This window comes from Acinonyx jubatus, chromosome E4 (assembly GCF_027475565.1).
Source record: "Acinonyx jubatus isolate Ajub_Pintada_27869175 chromosome E4, VMU_Ajub_asm_v1.0, whole genome shotgun sequence".
Lineage (NCBI taxonomy): Eukaryota > Metazoa > Chordata > Mammalia > Carnivora > Felidae > Acinonyx > Acinonyx jubatus.
The window spans coordinates 59,805,876-59,828,597 of NC_069395.1; the positions used below are offsets into that span (position 1 = coordinate 59,805,876).

Sequence of the window (22,722 nt, forward strand, 5' to 3'; positions counted from 1 at the left end):
GACTTGAGTATTCTTATTGAATATATGCCAGTCCCCTGTAGTTTTCCAAAAGGATAACATTTTCTCTCTGTCTTCCTTTTTCTCTCTCTGTAAATTTCTGTCATTCTCAACTTGCTCAGAAAGATTAAGCAGTAGAAATCTAAAGTTTAGAAAATCTGCTTTGAAAGAGAATACTTCTTTACTATTGTAGAGTAAATTGTTATTCCCCAGGGGTTGGGCAGAGAAGGTTTGTAAAGGTTTATATGCATTGCCTAACACAGAATATTGATTAGTCAACCATGCTGGATAATGTGTGATATTAGCCTTAGACTGCAGAAAAATAATGCAAGCAGATGGACATAAACCTATTAAAAAAACAAATAAAACACAGTTCATATTCTTTCCAATTTCAGTGAATAATTCATATTATTTAAAATGTTTCATACATTGTTAAATATACAAATATCATAAATGATACTAAAACATTGCAGTGCACCTACTATTAAAGGTTAGCAGTAGCTAATACTTTTTTCCAGCTCAGAGGGCAGAAGATTTAAATGCCATGAGGAGCTAAAATGATCCATATCGCTATGGTTATGAGCCTTGAAACTTAGAGTGTGCACCTTAAAATCAATTTCAAAGTTTCCAAGGAAACCAATGAAGATATTTCAAGACAAGATTAATGTGATTTGCAAATCAAAATCCACTTAAGACTGTTGTCACAGCATTATGAGTTAATTGGTGCTTGCCACATTTTTTTAGAAAGCCAGAAAAAATCTTATATTCATAAACCCAGCAATAACTGAGACAGCAGCCCTCAGTTTCTTCTCTGCTTTGTTAACATAATATATTTTGAATACAATGAAGAACACATAAAAGAGTCCTTTGTTACGAACTTAGATTCTGTAAAACCTTAAAAAAAGAGAGAATAAGAGCATCAAAAAGCCCACAAATCTGTGGGGATGTGCAAAAGAGTAAGAGAGAAAACTACTGATTGAGTAAACATTTATGACTGATGCTCTGCTAGGTGTAAAATGCGATTTGATTTTGAGATCCCATTATATTGATGAGGAAACTGAAATTCAACAAGTTAAGTCACTGGCACAAGGTCACAGCTAGTAAATGCTGGGTGAGGATATGAAGCAGTGTTTCTGGTTCCCAAACTCATGGTCTTCCCAGTGCATCATGCAGAAAGAATGGTAAGTGAAGTGCAACGTGTTCAGGGTCCTCGCGGAAGTTCTAAGGTGTGGGGTTCAAGTCCAGAGCTGATGTATGTCTGAGACAAAGAGCTAGAGGTGAGAGAAAGGTCATACTGGAGGTATGCTGAAGGGTAAGGTTCATTTGTGGACCCTGCCTGTTACCTCTCCTTGACTGCTGGCTGATGTGGATTAGGGACCGTCTCTCACTTAACCGTTGTTCCTGCCACTGCATGAGCATAAGGCCTTGCACACCCCTAAATGCTCAGTATTTGTTGAATTGCATTGACATAATTGGTTGTGTCAGGTGTGAAATAAAACTAATTTGTGAAAATGTCACCTGGGGCTTTGAATCTTCAACTTCTAATTTCCCAGGGTCCATCTAACATGCCATCTGGCATGGTCCTGCTACTTATATTGTGACACAGACTTCAGTTGGGACGTCCTCTGTGTCTGTGTTCGCTACAGTGGCCTGAGGCATACAGATGCTGCATGGGACCAGGATCTCTAAGCAAATGTTTATAAAGTTTGCCCCAAGTTTGTGCTGGTCACTTCAGAAAGAGGTTGTGGAACTATTCACTTTGATATCTCCTTGTGTTTCTGTGTGACTGTGCTTTGGAAAGACTGCCAGTATCTCATTAAATGTCTTCTCAAGGTACTGCATGAGCCGATGTGCAGGATTGAACCTCCAAAGTGCACTCAGCAATTGCTATGTAGTGTCCTGGTGATTCCATTCCCAGAATTCACTCCTGACACATTTTATCTTAAGGGTCTTTTCATCGGGTGGTTTGAACAGAGAATTGCAATAGTCAGGTAGGCAGTGGAATTCGGGTTCTCTCTATAAACTAAGCAGAGATACTCAGCTGGCAACATATGTCTAAAACAGAAATATGTTTCAGAAGGGTTTGCAACAACAACAATAACAACAACAACAAAAAGAAGAGTTTGCAAGCCTTGTCCTCTGCTTCCCTGCCACCCCAAGGAAAAACCCTGAGGTATAGCCTGAAACTTGACAAATACCACAGTGATCTGGGAGTACAATGTGTTATCACTTTTATTGTAACAGTTGGGAGCCAGCCAAGGCTTTATAAAGAAACCATAAAGCAACAGCAGGAGTTTGGGCAGCCTTAGAAAAATATTTCTTGGCTTAAAGAGAAACTTCTCAACAAGAATCTGACACCTCTAACTTAGCATGAAAGCACAGACCAGGTCAATCACAGAAAATTCAGCTTGCCAGAATTTGTTCCATAGCAATAATAGAAACACAATGGCAGAGCACATTTAGTATATACTTGGTAGCCTGAGAACAGTTGCAACCATTTAAGACTAAGTTATTGAAATTTTTTATTGGATGCTCTGCTAAATAGGGCTTCAGCTATCTTCCTACTTACCTCACTTTATAGTGTGTTCTAAATTTGGACAATAATGAGGGGTATGACCTTGGCCTGGTAAGTCCTGCCACTCTCTGGAGCTCAGCTGCCTCATCGTTAGCTGAGACCATTGAATTGAGTCATTTCTCAGGCTCCCTCCAGCTCTGACATTCCACGGCTGGAGGAGGTCATGGTCTAACACTGACAGTAGCATTCTGGGGTAGGGAAGAGTTTTAGTGCATACAGCCCCTACACCCACAGAAAATTCAGATCCTGGCCAGGGTCCTCAGGTTTTCTCTCTTGTTTCAGTTTCCAGGATTCTCATGACAGCCTTTGCCTAATGTGATTTAAAACAATCTAGAGGTGCCTGGGTGGCTCAGTCGGTTAAGCGTCTGACTTTGACTCAGGTCATGATCTTGCAGTCTGTGAGTTCGAGCCCTGCATCGGGATCTGTCCTGACAGCTCAGAGCCTGAAGCCTGCTTCAGATTCTGTGTCTCCCTCTGCCTCTGCCCCTTCTCCCACTTGTGCTCTGTCTCTCTCTCTTTAAAAAATAAAAAGACATTAAAAAAATTTTTAAAAATCTAAATCTCCCTTCTGTTAAGAGAATGTAGAAGCAAAATACTAAAAGTCCCCCCACCCCTCTTTGCTCAAGAGGAATATAAAAACAGATATGCAAATCTCCCTTTAAGCAGGTACTTAAAATTTTTTTTAAGTTTATTTTGAAAGAGAGAAAGAAATTGTGCACCTGAGCATGGGAGGGGCAGAGGGATAGAGGGAGAGAAAGAATCCCAAGCAGGCTCCATGCTGTGCTGTCAATGTAGAGCCTAATGTTGGGCTTGATCTCACAAACCATGATATCATGACCTGAGCCCAAACCACAAGATTTGGAAGCTTAACCAACTGAGCCACCCAGGTGCCCCTAAGCAGGTTTTAATTAAGGGATTTTTTTTTTGGCAAATCACATGGACTTAGAAGTACTGTTATGTTTGTTGTTTCAGCTCATGTTACAAAAAACCTCTGTTATCCAACCAGAGAATCACACAGTGTAGACTATTTACCACTCAGGCATAAAAGTTCTGCCTCTAATTTCCCAGGTTAACATTTCAAAGTAAGATTGAAAACTAAGTGAGCTATAATAGTCTGTTTTCCACCCCCGCCACTCAATACTCAAACAATGAAAAAAATAATACCTCTCCTGCTGATATGCTTATTAACCAAAACTGTCTTTTCAGCTTTAATTGCCAGACCTGAGAAAATTGAGTCTTCATGAAATAGTACTTCTAATTCATACAATCCAGGAATATTAATATTTATTTAAATTATAAATGATCTTGCCTATAGCCTTTATTTTTTTTAACTTTCCTTTTCATTCTTTGATCTTCAAAAAGTCTGCATGGGGAGTCCAGATCGTTTTGTTTTCATCACTGCCATGGTGACTAGCAATTTTTTGCTTACTAAGACTTTATTTTTTTTTATTTTATTTAAAAAATTTTTTTTTAACATTTATTTTTGAGACAGAGAGAGGCAGAGCATGAACGGGGGAGGGTCAGAGAGAGAGGGAGACACAGAACCGGAAGCAGGCTCCAGGCTCTGGGCCATCATCAGCCCAGAGCCCGACGCGGGGCTCGAACTCACGGACCGTGAGATCGTGACCTGAGCTGAAGTCGGACGCTTAACCGACTGAGCCACCCAGGCGCCCCTGCTTACTAAGACTTTAAATGAAATAAATGTACTTCCTGTTAATATGCCTAAATATAATGGGATGTTTCGCTTGTACCCTGACACCATCAAAGCTCCCTACCTTCTTCCCATTCCACCTCCACCTAGGGGTGCCTGGGTGGCTCAGTTTGGTGAGCATCCGACTTTGGCTCAGGTCATGATCTTGTGGTTCATGGGTTTGAGCCCTGCATCTGGCTCTGTGCTGACAGCCTGGAGCCTACTTCAGATTCTGTGTTTCCCTCTCTCTCTCTGCCCTCCCCTGCTCATGTTCTGTCTATCCCTCTCAAAAGTAAATAAACATTAAAAAAAAAAAAAGAGGTCCACTTCAACCAGAATGTTTCCATCCTGATTCAGGTCCCAAAACATAATAACCACAATTACAATTTCCTAAGTGCTTCCATTGTGTCACTTGAAGAAAGGCACCTGATTGTGTGAGTCAAGTGATTCACAAGGAAGCTAGAAGGTGTCCTCAGTGAACTGGTATTAGGAGAGCTTGTTAACTCAAACAAACCCCTACAGCTGTGTTTGTCAATGCAAGGCCTGCAGTGCACTGCTCCAGGGATCCTGAGGGCTGTAAACGACGCAGTGATGCAAGTGTTTCCTTCAGTTTGCATCAGGAAATATCAGGCAAAAAGGTTACGTTAAAATCTGGAATGCATAAACTAAAATCAGCTAGTGAACAGAACTTACTGAGGCTTCTAATGCAGACTTTGCTGAGAAGTCTGTCACATGATACTTGGCCAGAACGTTGCAAAGCTTTGAACACACATATCCATGGATAATTGAGATTCCAATCATTTTCCAGGAGAATATTTTATCATTACTGAAGTCCCAGTGTTGTTTTCAGTTGGTCATGATTTTCAGTGACTGATGTCCATGGCTTTAAATAATTCAAAATTAATGCTTATTTTACATCATCATCATCCACTTAGATTGTTCTGAACTGTTTAGTTAATCCCGTGATGCATATTTGTATCAGTGGCATTCCTAGGCAATAAGCTTCCAATAATTTCACAGGTAAACAGCACACATACATTAAAGTTCATATATGAGTTATCCATACTCCTTTTTTCCGAAATAGATACACCTATTTCATAATTTTTCCTATACAGTGCCACCTTACGGTCATTTTTTTCCTACCTAAAACGTACGTGGGTAAGATAATGGAGACATTATCTTTTACCTTACCTAAATGTGCCATAATAGAGTGGTTGAAATTCAGCTGTAAGTTATAGCATAGATAGATGAGAAAATGATTTCCTAAACAGCATTGCCCATTAAGGATCAGTATTCTAGAGAGGGGGAGGTGCTAGATTCTGGACTGAGAAAGGAATACTCTGCTCATTCCTATTGTCTTTTGGACAAGAAGCTAACCACCTGTGACAGATGTATTGCTCACCCTACTGTAATGCCTCTCTGTTCACTGAAGCTTCCCCTTATTTTCCAAATAAATCCCACTTTCTTCCATATTGAAGGCCATGCCACTGACCCTGCAACACCATTTCCATCCAGTGAGCAGGCTCACTCTTTACCTCTTTTCTCTCTTCCCTTATTTATCCATTCATCTCTTTTCCTTTTCCCCACTCCATTGCCAAGTAGTTGAGACAGCAGTCCCAGCTGCCCAGTTTCCTCACTGCCCATTCCCTCGTTGGAATCGGATATCCACATCCTTTTCTCATTCCCTTTTGCTGGCTCCTCTTCTGGCAATTTCTCCCTACATGTTGATATTCTCGAAATTCTGACCTGGTCCTTCTCTTTGTTTCACTCTGCATGTCCTTCCTGAATGATCTTGTCCACAACCATGCCTTGAACTACATTGTAGACACCGAGGACTCAAAAATCTTCCCATCTGATGCTGACTTCTCTCCTTTACTCCAGAATTACTTTGGCAGCTGCATACTGACCATGTGTGGCTAAACATCCAGCTAGTTGTAAGTCTTGTAAACACCACCATGGTATGCAAATCTGAGAAACTCTCATGCTTAGTGGACCATGAAAGTAAGGCAAGTGTGGCAGAGCTTTATGGGAAAAGCATAAAACTCAGAAATCCTGGCTCCAATCCTGGCTGTGTCATTTTTAGCAAACAGGGAAGACTCTTTATCTCTCTGGCTCTTTTTTTTTTCCATCTGTTGACTATGGCTAATACCATTTTGAAGATTTTTTTTGTGAGGGATTAAATCAGATAATGTACGTAAAGATGCGATATAAGCTGTGAACTCTTATTCAAATGTCTGATATACTATTATTTGAAATGCTGTTGGATAAACAGGGATATCCATTTAAAGTGAAACTAAATGTAAAACCACCAGGAATGCAAATATCAAACTAATCTGACTTGGCAGGGGCGCTTGGGTGGCTCAGTCGGTTAAGTCCAACTTTGGCCTAGGTCACGATCTCGCCGGTCCCGAGTTTGAGTCCCCCCATTAGGCTCTGTGCTGACAGCTCAGAGCCTGGAGCCTGCTTCAGATTCTGTGTTGCTCTCTCTCTCTCTGCTCCTCCCGCACGCACACACACACACTCTCTCTCTCTCTCTCTCTCTCAAAAATAAACATTAAAAATAATTAATCTGACTTGGTAAGCTAAATAAATATTGACTGCATGGCTTCCAAATATTAGTGTACATCTGGAAGTGCTTATTGATGCCAATTCTTGGGTTGGCATCTTAGATTTCATTGGTTGGGAAAGAGGCCAGGTTTCTGCATTTTATTTTTTATTTTTTTCAACGTTTATTTATTTTTGGGACAGAGAGAGACAGAGCATGAACGGGGGAGGGGCAGAGAGAGAGGGAGAGGGAGACACAGAATCGGAAACAGGCTCCAGGCTCTGAGCCATCAGCCCAGAGCCCGACGCGGGGCTCGAACTCAGGGACCGCGAGATCGTGACCTGGCTGAAGTCGGACGCTTAACCCACTGCGCCACCCAGGCGCCCCAGTTTCTGCATTTTAAAATTATCCCAGTTGATACTGATAAGTTAGGGCCATACATTGAGAAAGAGTGAAATATTAGGCACTTGAGAGACTACAGGTCCCCAAAACTCCATTCTAGTGACTTGAAAAGGCATCCAGACTAATCCCCTATTAGGAAGCATTTTGATTATTTCATATTATAATGGATTTCAAGGCTTCCAAATTTGGGCTTTGTACACAGAGCAATCATCCATCACCCACCCCCAATACATATACACAAACATACACATGTATATTTACATATGTTTATCATAGACTGATTAATGGAAAAATTTTTCCTCGGAATATGTGAATAAATAATAATGTAAAGACACAAAATAATGCAGACATTAATTAGGCAGTTAAAAGTTGAATGTGCATTGCTATAAGATATCAAATGTGTTTCTCTTTTTCTTGTCATACTGTTGATTGTGGGTGGCATAAAGAAAAGACTACAAGCCAGCAGAGGCCAGGGAATTGCTAAGGAAGAGCCAAACCAGAAACCAGTAGATAATGCAAGTCATTAGGCATGAGTCTTCTCAACAGATACGCTTCACTATTTGGACAAACAAGCATCAAGAGATTTCCAAGCTGGTGGCTCAGTTAATATGTGAAGTTCTTTTCAGTACAACAGGGAGCATTTCTAGAGTTGAGATTAGAACTAGAGATGCATTTCAAAAATACTAACATAGTCTTAATTTTATTTTGTAGATACCATGTTTAGGGATGTTTAAATTTTCCATTTGGATAACTATATGTGTATTGTATGTAGGCATGATACAAGTATACATATAATACACTTAAACATGTGTGTGATATTCACACACATATGTAAATGTATATATGTACGTGTCAATATAAGTTAAGAGAGTAAATCAGGTGTCTTCATTTTTGCCAGAGTCAGGTAAAAGTCAACTGTTTAGTGGCTTACTTTTTTTTTTATCAGTAAGTTTCGTGTCTTGAAATGACGAAGTGTGGGACATTTTATAAAGGAGGAGAATGATTTGTGCCAATATATACATTCTAAAGATGTCATAAATTCTTTACTTCTTTTTAACTAAAAGTCTTGGATGGTGAGTTAATTCTCACATTATACTGGGTAAATGTGTTTTGTTTTTAGGACATGGTTTGTTGTTTTTTGTTTTGGCTAAACTAGTTCATGGTGAATATTTAATTTACAAAATAGATTATAATACCAATACTACCCTTTATAACTATAGTAATAAAAATACAGTATAGCTTTTCTTTTTTGTTAACAGAGATGCATGGGTGTTCATCAATTCTACAAATTAGAAGATTGATGCAATTTAGCTGAATCAGTGGAGATTTTTACTTTTTTAATTTTGTGTTTTAAAATTTTAATTATCCCAGAGCCTCTGTAATTTTGAATGATGATGTGACATTCTTAGTGGGGTGTGATGTTTTATCTTTCTTTCCAGATGCATCTCTGAACTTGTGCCAGGGCACATTAATTTGCAAGTGACCACTGATCATGATAGCTTTGGGGAAAACATGTCAGAACATTAACATGTTAATTCTGTTCATCACAGGTTTATGGTGGAACGGATATAAAGTTTAAAAACACGCAAGGATTATTAGAATTCAGTTTAGATGCACTCTTTGTTTGTCTACCCTTTTATCAAGGTCTGCCAACTTTGTGTGCCAGGTTCCTCTCTTTTTCCATTCTAGGCCACTTCCAAAGCTACAGGGAAATCAAGAGGAAAATAACAGCCTCAAATTTTCCATGACACTGATGGTTGGACTTCAGACACTCTCCAAAGGCCAGGGGAAAGGGAGAACACATGGAAAAGATACAACCAACTTTGTTTCCCACTTCTCTCAGATGTTGATTGAGAGATGATCCCATGATGAAATATTGAAGATAAAATGAAATAAAAGCAGAAACAAAATAGACAAAAACAACTTGCTTCGTAGTGATTTGTTCTTCCTTTCCCCTATAAAAATCTGCTCTCTGGTTTCCGGCCCAGCATGTAAACAGCTTGGAAATCGTTACTCCCATCTATCCTCACAAAACTTTAAAAAGCTGAATAAAGTAAAAACCAACTGTTTCTTCCTAGATCCATCAGAGAATGGAGACCAGAGGGCAAGTCACTGTCTCTAAACTAGAGAGGCAGACAGGCATATACAGAAAATCAGGACTCACTGGAGCAGAAGCCCAAAAGCAGAAACCTCCATCTGGGGTAGGAAAATTAAAACTGTTAACTGACTTACTGCTGGAAGCTCAGTATGAACAAGCTAGAACATTAAAAACTCCAGGGGACTGGGGACATCACCCATTTGTGAATTTTACCTCCAGGGGCCCTACCAGCTTCTCGCAGCGAAGATCTGGGAAAAATTGCCTCGTGCTTCCAACAAGAATAAGGGAAAGAGCAACCATTCTGAAATGCACCCAGAACATTCTGTTCTTTTTAACAAAGCTTTTCTCAGGCGAAACCATATTACGGTGCCTAATAAACTGGGGTTATATCTGAGTCTAAACTACCTGGGGGAAGGGAAATACCAATTCCAGCCCAGTCTTGTCTGCTTCCGGGGGATAAACAAATAACCAATTTAAGCCCCTTATACTGTTCCTATGTCACTTAAGGGGGGGGGGGGGGGCGGGGAGATCATCTCAAACAGCCAAGTTGCATCTGTGAAGGTCGCAGCTCAGGGGCACAATAAAAGACTGAGATCTAATCATTGGACTATATACTGCTTCCCTTCCCACACTTACACACGACTCCCTCCGCATTGATAAAAGGTTCCTGTATAAAAGAAGAAGCAAATGTAAAAAAACAAAACAAAACAAAACTCATGTCTCAGACCTGATGTTAGAAGAAATATCTAAGGAAACCCCAATACAATAGGGGAGCCAAAAACAAATACACCAGAGGAAAATACAGCCTCCAAAAACCTATAGCTACAGAAACAGGGAACGCAGCCTAAGGCCTAGTTAAACATAAAACCTGACATTAAAGGCCATCTTAGTTTCTTTTATGCAGTACATTCTGTTCAACTTTCAACAAAAAATTACAAGATATGTAAAAAAAAAAAAACCAGTCTGAAGAGGCAAAGCAAGCATGAGAAGCTGATTTGGATGTAGAAGGGATACAGGAATTATCAGACATGGAATTAAAGACAACTGTGATTAAAATACTCAGGGCTCTAATGGAAAAGGTAGACAACATGCAAGAACAGGAGAGCAATGTAAGCAGAGAGATGGATACACTAAGAAAACAATCAAAAGGAAACACAAATCAAAGCACTGTACTAGAAATGAGGAATTCCTTTGATGGGCTTATTAATATTAACATTATATTTATATTAATTATATTACATTAATATCATATTAAATATTATATTCATATTAACATTACACAGCTAAGGAAAGAAATCAGTGGGCTTGAGGATGTCAACAGAAACTTGCAAAACTGAGATACAATGAGAGTACCAGAAAAGAACAAAGAAAGAACAGAAAAAATATTTGAAGCAACAATGACTGAGAATTGTCCCAAATTAGTAATAGTCAGTACTATGGATTGAATTGTTTCCCCTTAAAATTCTATGTTAAAGCCCTAACTCCCAGTAAGTTCAGAATAGGACTGCATTTGGAAATGGACCTTTAGATAGATAATTAAGGTTAAATGAGATCATAAGACTGAGACCCTAATCCAACATGACCGATGTCTTTATAAGAAGAAGAAGAGACACCAGGGATATGCATGCATCGAGAAAAGACCATGTGAAAACACAGTGAAAAGGTGGCCATCACTAGCCAAGGAGGGAGGTCTCAGGAGAAAACTATCCTAACAGCATTTTGATCATGGACTTCTAGCTTCCAGAACAATGAGGGGGAAAAAAAAAACCTTCTGTTGTTTATGCTACCTAGTCTGTGGTATTTTGTTATGGGAGCCCTAGAAAACAAATATAGGCAGGCATCAAACCACAGATCCAGGGTTCTCATAGAACATCAGATATGATTAATACCAAAACATCTTCCCTCTTTCCCTCTCTGTCTCTGTCTCTCTTTCTATCTATATTTATATATCTATCTATATCTATATCTATCTGTATCTATATCTGTATCTATCTATCTATCTATCTATCTATCATCTATCTCTATTATATTCTGAAGGTGAAAAACCAAAGACCAAGGAAGAAATTGGGGGGAACAAAAAGACGTTGAAAGAAATTGGGGGGAACACATTTAGAGGACAAAGGATAAGAATTACATGAAATTTCTCATCAGAAACCACACAAGCAAAAAAAGAGTGGAAAGAGATATTTAATATGTTGAAAGAAAAGACTGAAAACCTAGAATTCTTTATCCTGCAAAATTATCCTCCAAAAGTGAAGAAGAAATAGACACTTTCTCAGACAAATGAAAATTGAGGATATCTGTTGGGGGTAGGCCTGTCTTATAAGAAATGTTAACAGAAGTTCTTCAAAGAAAAGTAAAGTTATATAGCTTGAAACTCAGATCTACATAAAGAAGGAATCCTTCTAGAGAAGGAATCAATGAAGGCAAAACAAAGTATTTTATTTTTAGTATTCTTAATTGATCTAAAGGATAATCATTTGTTCAAAATAGTAACAGCAACAATATATTCAGTGATTATAGCTTATAATTAAGTGAAGGGAATGACAGCAGTGTTGCAAGGTTGGGAGGAAGAAAGTGGGGATATTCTCTTATGAGGTCCTTATACTACCCATAAACTTTATAGTGTTATCTGAAAGTGATCTTAGATTGGTTGTAAATGCATATTTAAAACTCTAGGGGAATCTTTAAACAATTAAAAGCATATGAAATGCTCAGTTAAAAGAAGAGAAGGCAGAGAAAAGATGGAAGTCAAAAAGAAAGAAAGAAAGAAAGAAAGAAAGAAAGAAAGAAAGAAAGAAAGAAAGAAAGAAAAAAAACAAAGAAAAAGGGAAATAAATAGAAAATAGCTACAAATAGGATAGATATTAATCCAGCTATATTAATAATCACTTTAAATGTAATGGTCTAAATATGCCAATTAAAAGACAAAGACTCTCAGAGTGGACAAAAGATAGGACCTAATTATACGCTGTCTACAAAAAACCCACTTTAAAAATAAAGACACAGATAGATTACAAATAAAGGGGAGGACAAAAATTTGCCATGCTAACACTAATAAGAAGAAAGCTAGAAGAGTAGCTAAATTAATTTAAGCAGACTTCAGAAAAAATAACAACTATTAAGAAGAAACAGAGACATTATTAGGATGAAGGGGTTAATTCTTCATGAAGACATAAAAATCCATGTTTATTCTCCTAATAACAGAGCATCAAAACGCTTGAGACAAAAACTGAGAGACTTCAAAGAGAAATGGCAAATATACATTATGATTAAAGACTTCAGCACACATCTATCTGTAGTTGAGAGATCCCGTGGTGGAAAAATTGGTAAAGACAAGCTGAACAGAAGAGCATCCGCAATCAATCAGATCAAATTGACATTTATATCCATCAATAGCAGAATGTATAATCTTCTCAGGCTCCAATGGGACATTCACCAAAACAGACCCTGTCCTAGGCCATAAAGTACACTCTAACAAATTTTGAAAATAGAAATCTTACAGAGTATGCTTTCAGACAGCAATGAAATTAAACCAGAAATTAGTAACAGATCACTAAAAAGCCCTCAAATGTTTGCAAGTAAACAACACACTTGAAAATAGCGTTTTCAAATAAATCTCAAGACAAAAAGAAACACTTTCATTAAAGGACACTGAAAATACAAGTTATCAAATTCTGTAATGCAGTGAAAGCTGTGCTTGGAGGGAAATGTATAGCATTGAATACATACATTTTTTAAAAAAGATCTAAAAGCAATAAACTACACTTCCAAAATAGGAAGTGAAGAAAAGGAAGAGAGCAAATTAAATCCAAAGGAAGAGGAAAGAAATACTAAGAATTTACAGCAGAAATTAATGAACTTGAAACAGAAAACCAGTAAAGAAATTCAATAAAATCAAAAGTTGGTTATTTGAAGAGATCAATATTAATAAACCTCTAGGCAAGCTAACCAAGAAAACAAAGACAAAAATTACTAATATAATAAATTTTAAAAAGGGCTATTACTACTGATATCATAGACTTTAAAAAGATAGTAAAGGAATATTTTTTAATTGTTTTTAACGTTTATTTATTATTGAGAGACAGACAGAGACAGAGCAGGAGCATGGGAGGAGCAAAGAGAGGAGGAGACACAGAATCTGAAACAGGCTCCAGGCTCTGAGCTGTCAGCGCAGGGCTGGAACTCACAAACTGCGAGATCATGACCCAAGCTCAAGTCGGTCGCTCAATTGACTAAGCCATTCAGGCTCCCCAGTAAAGGAATATTTTTGATTAATTAACTAATTAATTAATTGAGAGAGAATCCCAAACAAGCTCCATGCTGTCAGCACAGCACCTGATGTGGACCTTGAGCCCACGAATCATAGGATCCATGCATGACCTGAGCCAAAACCAAGAGTCAGATGCTCAACTGACTGAGTCCCCCAGGCACCCTACAAAAAAAGATAGTAGAGGAATATTAAAAACAACTCTAGCCTACAAATATGGTAACCTATATAAAATACACCCATTTTTTGAAAGATACAATCTAAGAAAAGCCACACAAGGATAAAAACATAATCTGAATAGACCTATAACTGTTAAATAAGTTGAATCAATAACTGAGAATCTACCAAAACAGAAAGCACCAAGATGTTTTCAATGGCGAATTCTACCAAACATTTAAAGAAGAAATGATACCAACTCTCCACAGTCTCTTCCAGAAAAGAGGCAAAATAAAAAGGAGTCATTTATAATAGTCTATGAGTACAGTATTATCCTAAGAGTAAAATCATAAAAATACATTACAAAAATGGTAAAGTATATATCAATATTCCCATGAACATAAATACAAAGATCTCCAATAAAATATTAGCAATCCACATCCAACAATGTAAAAAGAATCATATACCATAGCTAAATGACATTTATTCATGGTATGCAAGCCTGGCTGACCATTTGAAAGCCAATTAATGAAACCCATCACATCAAGAGACTAAAAAATAAAAACCATATGATCATATCAATAAATGCAGAGAAAGAATTTTTTTTTAATTTTGTTTAATGTTTATTTATTTTTGAGAGAGACAGAGTGTGAGCGGGAGAGGGTCAGAGAGAGAGGGAGACACAGAATCTGAAGTAGACTCCAGGCTCCAAGCTGTCAGCATAGAGCCCGATGCGGGGCTGGAACTCGCGAACTGCGAGATCATGACCTGAGGTGAAGTCAGGCACTCAACCGACTGAGCCACCCAGGCGCCCCATTGCAGAGAAAGAATTTGACAAAATCTAGCACCTGTTCATTAGAACAAAACAAAACAACTCTCAACAAACTAGGAATAGAGGGAAACTTCCTCAACTTAGTAGAGAACATCTACAAAAACCCTATGGCTAACAGCATAATAAATGGTTAGAAACTAGATGCTTTCCTGTTAAGGTGAGGAACAAAGCAAAGGTGTCCCTTTGCACACTCCTATTCAGTATCTTCTGTTAAGTTCTAGCTAATTCAGTAATACAAGAAAAATAAATTAAATGTATACAATTTGGACAGGAAGAAAGAAAACTGTCTTTGTTCACAAATGACATGTTTATCTATGCAGAAAATCTAAAAAGCGACCAAAAAACACTTAGAACTACTAAGTGATTATGACAAGTTTGAATGATAAAAATTTGCTTTTTTTGTAATCCAATAATGAACAATTCGAATTAGAAATGAAATATGCAGTACCATTAACATTAGCATACAAATGTAAATAGTGTGCTAAAAAAAAGTTTCTTTTAAGAAATTTAATGAAATGAGTACCAGATTTTTTAAAAACAATATATTTCATTTGACTAATGATTCAAAATATTATTTTGACATTTAAAAATAAACATTATTTTTGACATTTATTTTATTGTTTAATGGGAGATTTTTAATTAAAGTATAGTGACACACAATATCACATTAGTTTCAAGTATACAAAACAGTGATTCAACAAGTTTATACATTATGCTGTATTCACCACAAGCCATTCTATTAGAATGGCTAAACTTCAAAATACTAAACACTGGTGAGGATGTCGAGCAGTAGGAGCTCTCATTCATTGCTGCTCAAGATGCAAAATGGTACAGCCACTCTAGAAAATTATTTGGCCATGTCTTACAAAGCTAAGCATAACCTTACCATATAATCAAGTAATTGTTCTCCCCAGGAGTTGTCCAAATGAATGGAAAACCAATGCCCACAAACCCTGCATACTAATGTTTACAGCAGCTTTATTCAGTTACCAAATGTGGAAGCAGCCAAGACGTTCTTCAGTTGGTGAATGGATAAACAAACTGTGGTATATTCATAAAATGGAATGTTATTCTGTTATAAAAAGGCAGTGAGCTATTCCATCATGCAAAGACATGGAAGAACTTAAACACATGTTATTAAGTAAAAAAAAAAAAAATCTGAAAAGGCTCCCTACTGTATTATTCCAATTATATGACATTCTGGAAAAGGAAAAACTATGGAGACAGGAAAAAGAGCAGTGGTTGCCAGGGGTTCAGGAGGGAAAAGGGAAGGATGAATAACTGGAGCACAGGGAATTTTTAGGGCAATAAAACTATTCTGTAGGACACAGTAATGGCGGATGCATGTCATTATACCTTTGTCAAAACCCACAGAATATACAATACAAAGATTAAACTCTAATGTAAACTAGGGACTTTAGTGAATTATAATGTATCAATATTGGTTCATCAATAGCAACAAATGTACCACTCTAATGTAAGGTATTAATAACAGGGAAGAGTATGAGTAGGATTGAGGTGGTTTTATGGGATTATACATTCTGTTCAGTTTTTTTTTTTTTGGTATACCTATAAAACTACTCTAAAAACTAGAAATTAAAAAAAACTGGCTTCAAAAATAGACATAGGAGTATAGTTACATCAAAAGTGAATGATAAAGAATTTGGGAGTTGTATGGAGGACTATGAAATAGAACTGTAGATGCTCTTAAGTTAAAGCCCTTATGAAATAAACAACATCTAAATTACGAGCCAAAATGAATGAAGCTGGAGCAACCCTCTTTCCCCTCTGCAGTTTTGTTAATGGGATGGACTCATTGGAAAACTTTGCAATGTTTTAGGGCAGGAAACAAACAATGCCTACTTTTAGAAAAGTGAAGTTCTTTCATGGCTTCTGTTTCAATGCACAACTCTGTTACTGTGTCTACTTGTTAGCACAGTACTCTTGAGCTTCCTCGTGCCTTGTCCTCCAAGCCCTCACTGCAAGCACTTTGTGCTAGATCATTCTTGATGCACATACACCTGGGGAAGTCCATTCCTGACCCCATTTTAATTGGCTTGGAGTGGAATGATTCTTGCTCTTGGATGGAAAATATCAGAAATCTCACTTAAGTTGATTGTCAAAGAGTGGTGTTCATAGATGTGTAGCCCTGCAGCCCATACTGGCTTGTCTTGAGCACTAAACATAATCAACATATTCTGCTTTTCTACAACACCGAGGTGAATACAGAAAAGTGTTTCTCCACATAAACTGACCTGTAAAGGTTTATTTTTTTGCAGAACCTACTTGGTAAATTCAAACTGGTGGTGGAAACAGAGGTTGGGATGCCAATATATAGTGAAAGAAAACATTCCTCAAACCTGCTTAAGCACTAAACTCCTGTCTGCCCCAAGTTATCTTAGAAAAGACAGACTAAGTAATGACTGTGCTTTGGGCTTTGTGGCCCAACCACATCACAGCATCAATATCCTCTTTATAAATTTTTTTTAATGTTTATTTATTTTGAGACAGAGAGAGACAGAGCATGAATGGGGGAGGGTCAGAAAGAGAGGGAGACACAGAACCTGAAGCAGGCTCCAGGCTCTGAGCTGTCAGCACACAGCCCGACGCGGGGCTCGAACTCACGGACCGTGAGATCATGACCTGAGCCAAAGTCGGAAGCTCAACTGACTGAGCCACCCATCAATATACTCTTTATAAACAGGAGCTCACATTTCATAACAGTATTTTTTAAGCACATGCTGGTAGGAAATTCAAAGTTGGATAACTTGTATTGCTTCTATGATTTATTTGTGCCTAAAAAGAAAAATCATAGAAGATGTGGCATCATCGCCTGTGGAGGTGATGCAGTGTCTAAGATCATGATTATTTACTTCCTCTCTTTTTTTTTATAAGATCTTATTGAATAACTATTTTTCCTTCACTTGTATATAATCCAAGCAAGCTAGACACAAACAGCTATATGTTTATTCAGGAGGGAAAATAAAATGTGATAATTACAAGCTATGTCTATGGTTAGTTAACAAATTGCAGGTACTCCAGCTTTGGGTAGAAAATAGATGGTGACCCTCTCTAAAATGGACACAGTAGGAGTTAATGTGAAACCGAATTACATTAATCATTTTGAGATGACTGACTCTGAGGGATGTTCTGTAAATGATTTGCTGTGTAGGCCATGCCATTTCCTCAGGCTTTCCATTGGAACATCAATCTACTGTGAAATGAAACATGAGCCGTTATTGTGAACACTAACATATTTGTGAAGAACACAAAAGATGTGTCTAGAGAGAACACTGAGAGTAAGGATTTGCTTTTCTGCAAGGAACAGAGGCGATGTATCTGCCAGGCAATAATGATGATGAGCAAAAAACAATATTGATTTACTGAATATGAGAGGAGCAATGCCAGTTTCCTTAGGCATATTAATTTTGATTATTCCAATAACTTTAGAAAGTCAGTATTATTATTTCTGCTTGAAAAGTGAGCAGACTGGGACTCAGAAATATTACATGCCTCACCCAAAGTCACAGAGTTGGGTCTGTCTGCCTCCGGCTCATGGGGCTTTGTCCGTGAGCTCTTTCTCAGCTGTTCAAGTGTTTCAACCAGAATTTCATCCTTTGTAGTGAGACAACTACCAGGCAATATCCCAGGTTGGAAAAGATCTCCACAAAACTCTTTAGATCAGACCCACAAAGAAGCAGCTGCTTTTTTTTTTAAATAACTTCTTTCGCTAAGTGCCTCAGTCTTGAAGAATGTGTGCCCTGAATGAATAAATCAATGCTCTCACTACTGGAAATGATCATCTATTCTATTAATTTATAAGTATTCCGGTTTTAGATGGTTTCCCATGTTAGTTTGAATCTTTGATTGGCATCTTGGATGAAGTACTAAATTCAAGTTTCTGAAATGACAGAAGTGAAGGATAGCTCCATTGGATTTTTCTACAGCCTTCTTATAAAGATGTCTCTCTAAGAGCAATACCAAAGAAGGCCAGATGCTGTAAAGCTTCTCACTGCCTTTGCATATGCTGGTCCTTTGCTTCAAATGTGTTCTCTGCATTGTCTCCTGACAAATTTCCCCTCCTCCTTCAAAATTCAACTCAAATGGCTCTCAGTTCTGTGAAATCACTCTGCAATTTCCTGAGTAAATTCAATCTCTTGTTTATTTTAAACTTGTACATAATTTTGCACACACTGCTGTTACATTCACTCAGCACTCTATAGGAACTCCTGTATAATTCTTTCTTCTCATCTAACCAAGAGTTACCCAACTTTTTAGATGAAGTCAGAGTCACCCTGTTACCCTAGCACCTAAGACAGTATTTGGTGTAAGAAAAAAATCCTTAATAAATATTTGTAGAAATGACACTTTAAAACCATGCAGTCTTATCTTGGAAAACTGTAGTCTTCAGGAAGATGTGAAAAGATGTGCACTTGTTGGGGGTCTATGTTCTTGAAGAGCTTACCTAAAATCATGGTTGTTGAACCAAGTTCATTCTAAGTTCACTAAACTTGATTTATTACAATTAAACTTCTGTTATAGCTTTCTTTTGCTTGCCCTCACCATATTTAATATACCTTCTGCTTACAGAATCATAGGATGCCTGAAATAATAGTGAGAAAAATGGAGCCCCAGAAAGTCAAGGGACTTACCACGAATCACATAGCTAAGTGGGAGAGTAAAGTGGAACTCTGGGTCTCTGAGCCCCTTTGTTATTCTTTCTAGTGGACCAAGGTCCTACGGAAAAATAACAATAACTTTTTAAAGCTTGTTTATAGCTTTTTAACTTATTCACAAGTAACGGTTTTTAATAGTTGTGTGGGGCGTTATACCATGGAAAACGTTGCCACCAGGTTTGTGCCTTTCCAAACAAAGCCATTCACAAATTTGATGTTGGCAATATTGGTCCCATAGTGGTATTGTGGTTTTCTTTTCTCAATCACAAAGCAATAAAATGCGAGCACGTGTTCATCCATACATATTGGCTGTCAATAATAAAATGAGGAGATATTGTACTGACCATAGTCCGTGTTTTCTGGCTCCCAACAATTTGATGGCCAAAAATAGGGTGTCTGTGGAACAAAAAGAAGTGGAACCCAGGTTAAGCAGACACAAAATTAGTAGAGTTCTTGGTTTATGAGCTGTGTTCATCTTTGGCAATTATCCAGAATGGTTTGCTAATGAGGTATGTTTTGTAATACAGGGAAAGTACCCAAACAGGCATTGTAAGACTTTCCTTCTACGATTACTTGCTGAGCAATTGTTCAGTCCAAATATGTGCAGCACCAGCAGGTTCTTTAAATGTCATACATTTGCTGCAATTTGACGTCAACTGACATAATGGTAAAAGGTGTGATTGCATCATTCAAAAAAAAAGTTTTCATCCACAAAGACTGAAAGCAGAGTATTAAATTCAGCACGACTCAAGATAAAATATATTTAAATATAACAAATCATTTTTTTTGATTCATATATCTCATTATTGTCATCAGTAGACCCAAAAGCTCAACTATGAAAATTTACCCTAAGATCTGGCTCTGTTATTTATATGATGTAGCTCTCAACATTATCCAACTAGATTTAAACTTTTCTGTCTCACTTTAAAAAATATTTCTTCATAGGGGCATCTGGGTGGCTCAGTCAGTTAAGTGTCCGACTTTATTTCAGCTCAGGTCATGATCTCGTGGTCTATGGGTTCCAGCCCCACATCAGGCTCCATGCTGATAGTGCAGAGCCTGCTTGGGATTCTCTCTCTCTCCTCTCTCTGCCCTTCCCCTGCTCATGCTCGCTCTCTCTCTCTCTCTCTCTCTCAAAATAAATAAATAAATTCTAAAAAATGCATTTCTTCATAAAAACACTTACTGTTTTAAAATTTTAAACTGCACAGCCAGAAGTGATTTTTTAAAAACTAATTTTTACTTAATCTTAATTGATTTAATTTTAATCTATTTTAATTGATGTGTGTGTGATTAACAATTGACAAATCTCAGTCTGTGAAATTCTACAACCTGACTGACAAAACCACAAAGAAACTGACCAGGAAAACCCTGTTATCAGCAACATTTTGTATTTTCTAATAGTGCTTTTCTAGTCCCACTAGTTGGACATGCATGGCTCCAGACCATGGGGAAACTGAATGACTACTGTGTACTCTCTCAAACTTTGATGATTACTCCAGGACTCGACGGAACAAATGACTGCAGACATCAAACTTGTGGGTTTAATTATATTTATTAGTCAATTACATTAGCTATCCATGTGTAATGAGCATATTTGAGGTAATCTCTGATGAACCATTTGATAATTCTCCCTCTAGAAGATGGATTCTCAAGAAGGGGGAAAGGATCATTGGGGAGAACTCTTTGAATCTCTGAGGGAGAGCCTTTTCAAATTGCTTGAGACTTTCAGGGGATTTTGATTTAGCCTCTACTCCTTCTGGGAATTGCTAATATAATAAAGAAGTCTACTGATGTTAATTGTGTACACATGTGAACAAAATGACAACAAGAATTCGAGGTGGGGCGAGTTGAAACACTAGAAAAAGCAAGACATCAAGAATTTTTATAACCCCATCCTCACCTGAATCCCACTTGACTCCTTGGGAGATAGAGCTTTGAGGGTAAAATTGGGTCAGGATTTAGGGGAAACATAGGGGGACAAGTAGTTAAAAATCTTGCTTTCATGAGGGCCATTGGTTTTTGAGATACTTCTCAAAAGTGTTATTTCCTGAGGGTTGCTTCTTTATTTTGTGAGGGGCGTGTGTGTGTGTGTGTGTGTGTGTGTGTGTGTGTGTGTGTACATGTACCTTACTTTTAAAACACCTATTCTAGTCAGACTGGTCAGACATGTACTTTTTTTCTCAAAGCCACAAAGAATGTTCTTAACTTCATTCTCACCATTTTTCTTTATTCTTCCATCATTTACTTTAGTGACAATTCCCTGACTAAAAGTAACAGAATGAAGCTATTTTATGTTCTGATATTATGTGGAAATGCCATCAAACCAACATTCTTCACTAATATTGCAAGATTTTTTTCTAGGAAAAGTATTTTAATTTATAGTAAAAGACAATTTAAAGAATAACAAATGCTTATAATTCACTGAAATTTAAAAATTTACTTTTAAAGTTCAACTAGATTTCAGGACATTTTAATATATGAGTTTCTCTTTGCTTTTCAGAGTTGGCTTCTTTCAACTATGATAAAATTGAGCTAGCTATTGCTCAATAACCTTTAGCACATATACTAATGTAATGAAAGTCATGAAACTGACCTAGAGAATCATGTCAGATCTCAATTCCAGCTAGCTAATAGAGGATAATTAGACAATTGCAAGTTTACAATAAATATAGAAATCACATGCTTTAAATTGTGCTGAAAAATGGAGACAAATTTACATACTGCAGCATATCAATGAAATTAAATGAAGAGTTCTATTTGTCTCAAGTTCATGCCCAGAAGCTTCTTCAGATTCCTAATGATAGTTAAAATCTCAGTCATTCACTGGTAGAGTAGTAAATATGATATGGCAAGTTTCCTATTTTAATTCATGATTTTTGAAATCCTCCCAGGGAGTTAAATTGCAGCTCAGTGTAATAAAGAACTTTCTGCTGCTTGGAACCAACACAAAAATGGAGGTGGACACCTTGAACAAGAATGTGTTTTCTCTTACTAGAGCTGTTCAAATAAAAACCGATTAATGCCTTCACAGTCATTACAGCAGGAATTCAATGACCCCTGACTTCTCTGGAGCTTCTTTTGTTTGCTTTTTAAATCTCAGTTTTAAGATCCTATGACTATTAGATATACAAATATGTCATATTTAGATCCTATTTCAAATGTTAATAGGTCTTTAAAACATTTAACATTTAATATTTAACATTAATTAATGTAATTTAAAAGACTATCATCTGTCATCTATGTAGGCACATTGAAAAATTGCCAGCCTTCTGCCAATACCTAGCAGTGATGTAATACATCTATAACTTGCACCCATTCCCTTGCTTTGTTCTAAAGCTCTTTAAAAATAGTCTCTCCTCTCTCCAGAATGTAGGGTGACCCATTCCCAGCTCTGCTCATCTTTGATCCATGGCCATGACTAAGACATATAAACCTTGTCTGCCTACTAATTTCAATACAGGGAGGACAAGAGCAGAGT

The 22,722-nt window shown here is 37.4% G+C and overlaps 1 protein-coding gene across 10 annotated transcripts in view; it reads right to left on the reverse strand.

Annotated features, from left to right (window-relative positions):
• RGS7 (regulator of G protein signaling 7) overlaps positions 1-22,722 on the reverse strand; it is a 498,690-nt gene that overhangs the window by 108,875 nt on the left and 367,093 nt on the right. For all 10 annotated transcript variants that reach the window (XM_053209414.1, XM_053209412.1, XM_053209416.1 and 7 more), the window contains one exon: positions 19,586-19,637. In XM_053209414.1, coding sequence (XP_053065389.1) covers positions 19,586-19,637 — 52 coding nt within the window. The remainder of the gene's footprint in view (positions 1-19,585; positions 19,638-22,722) is intronic.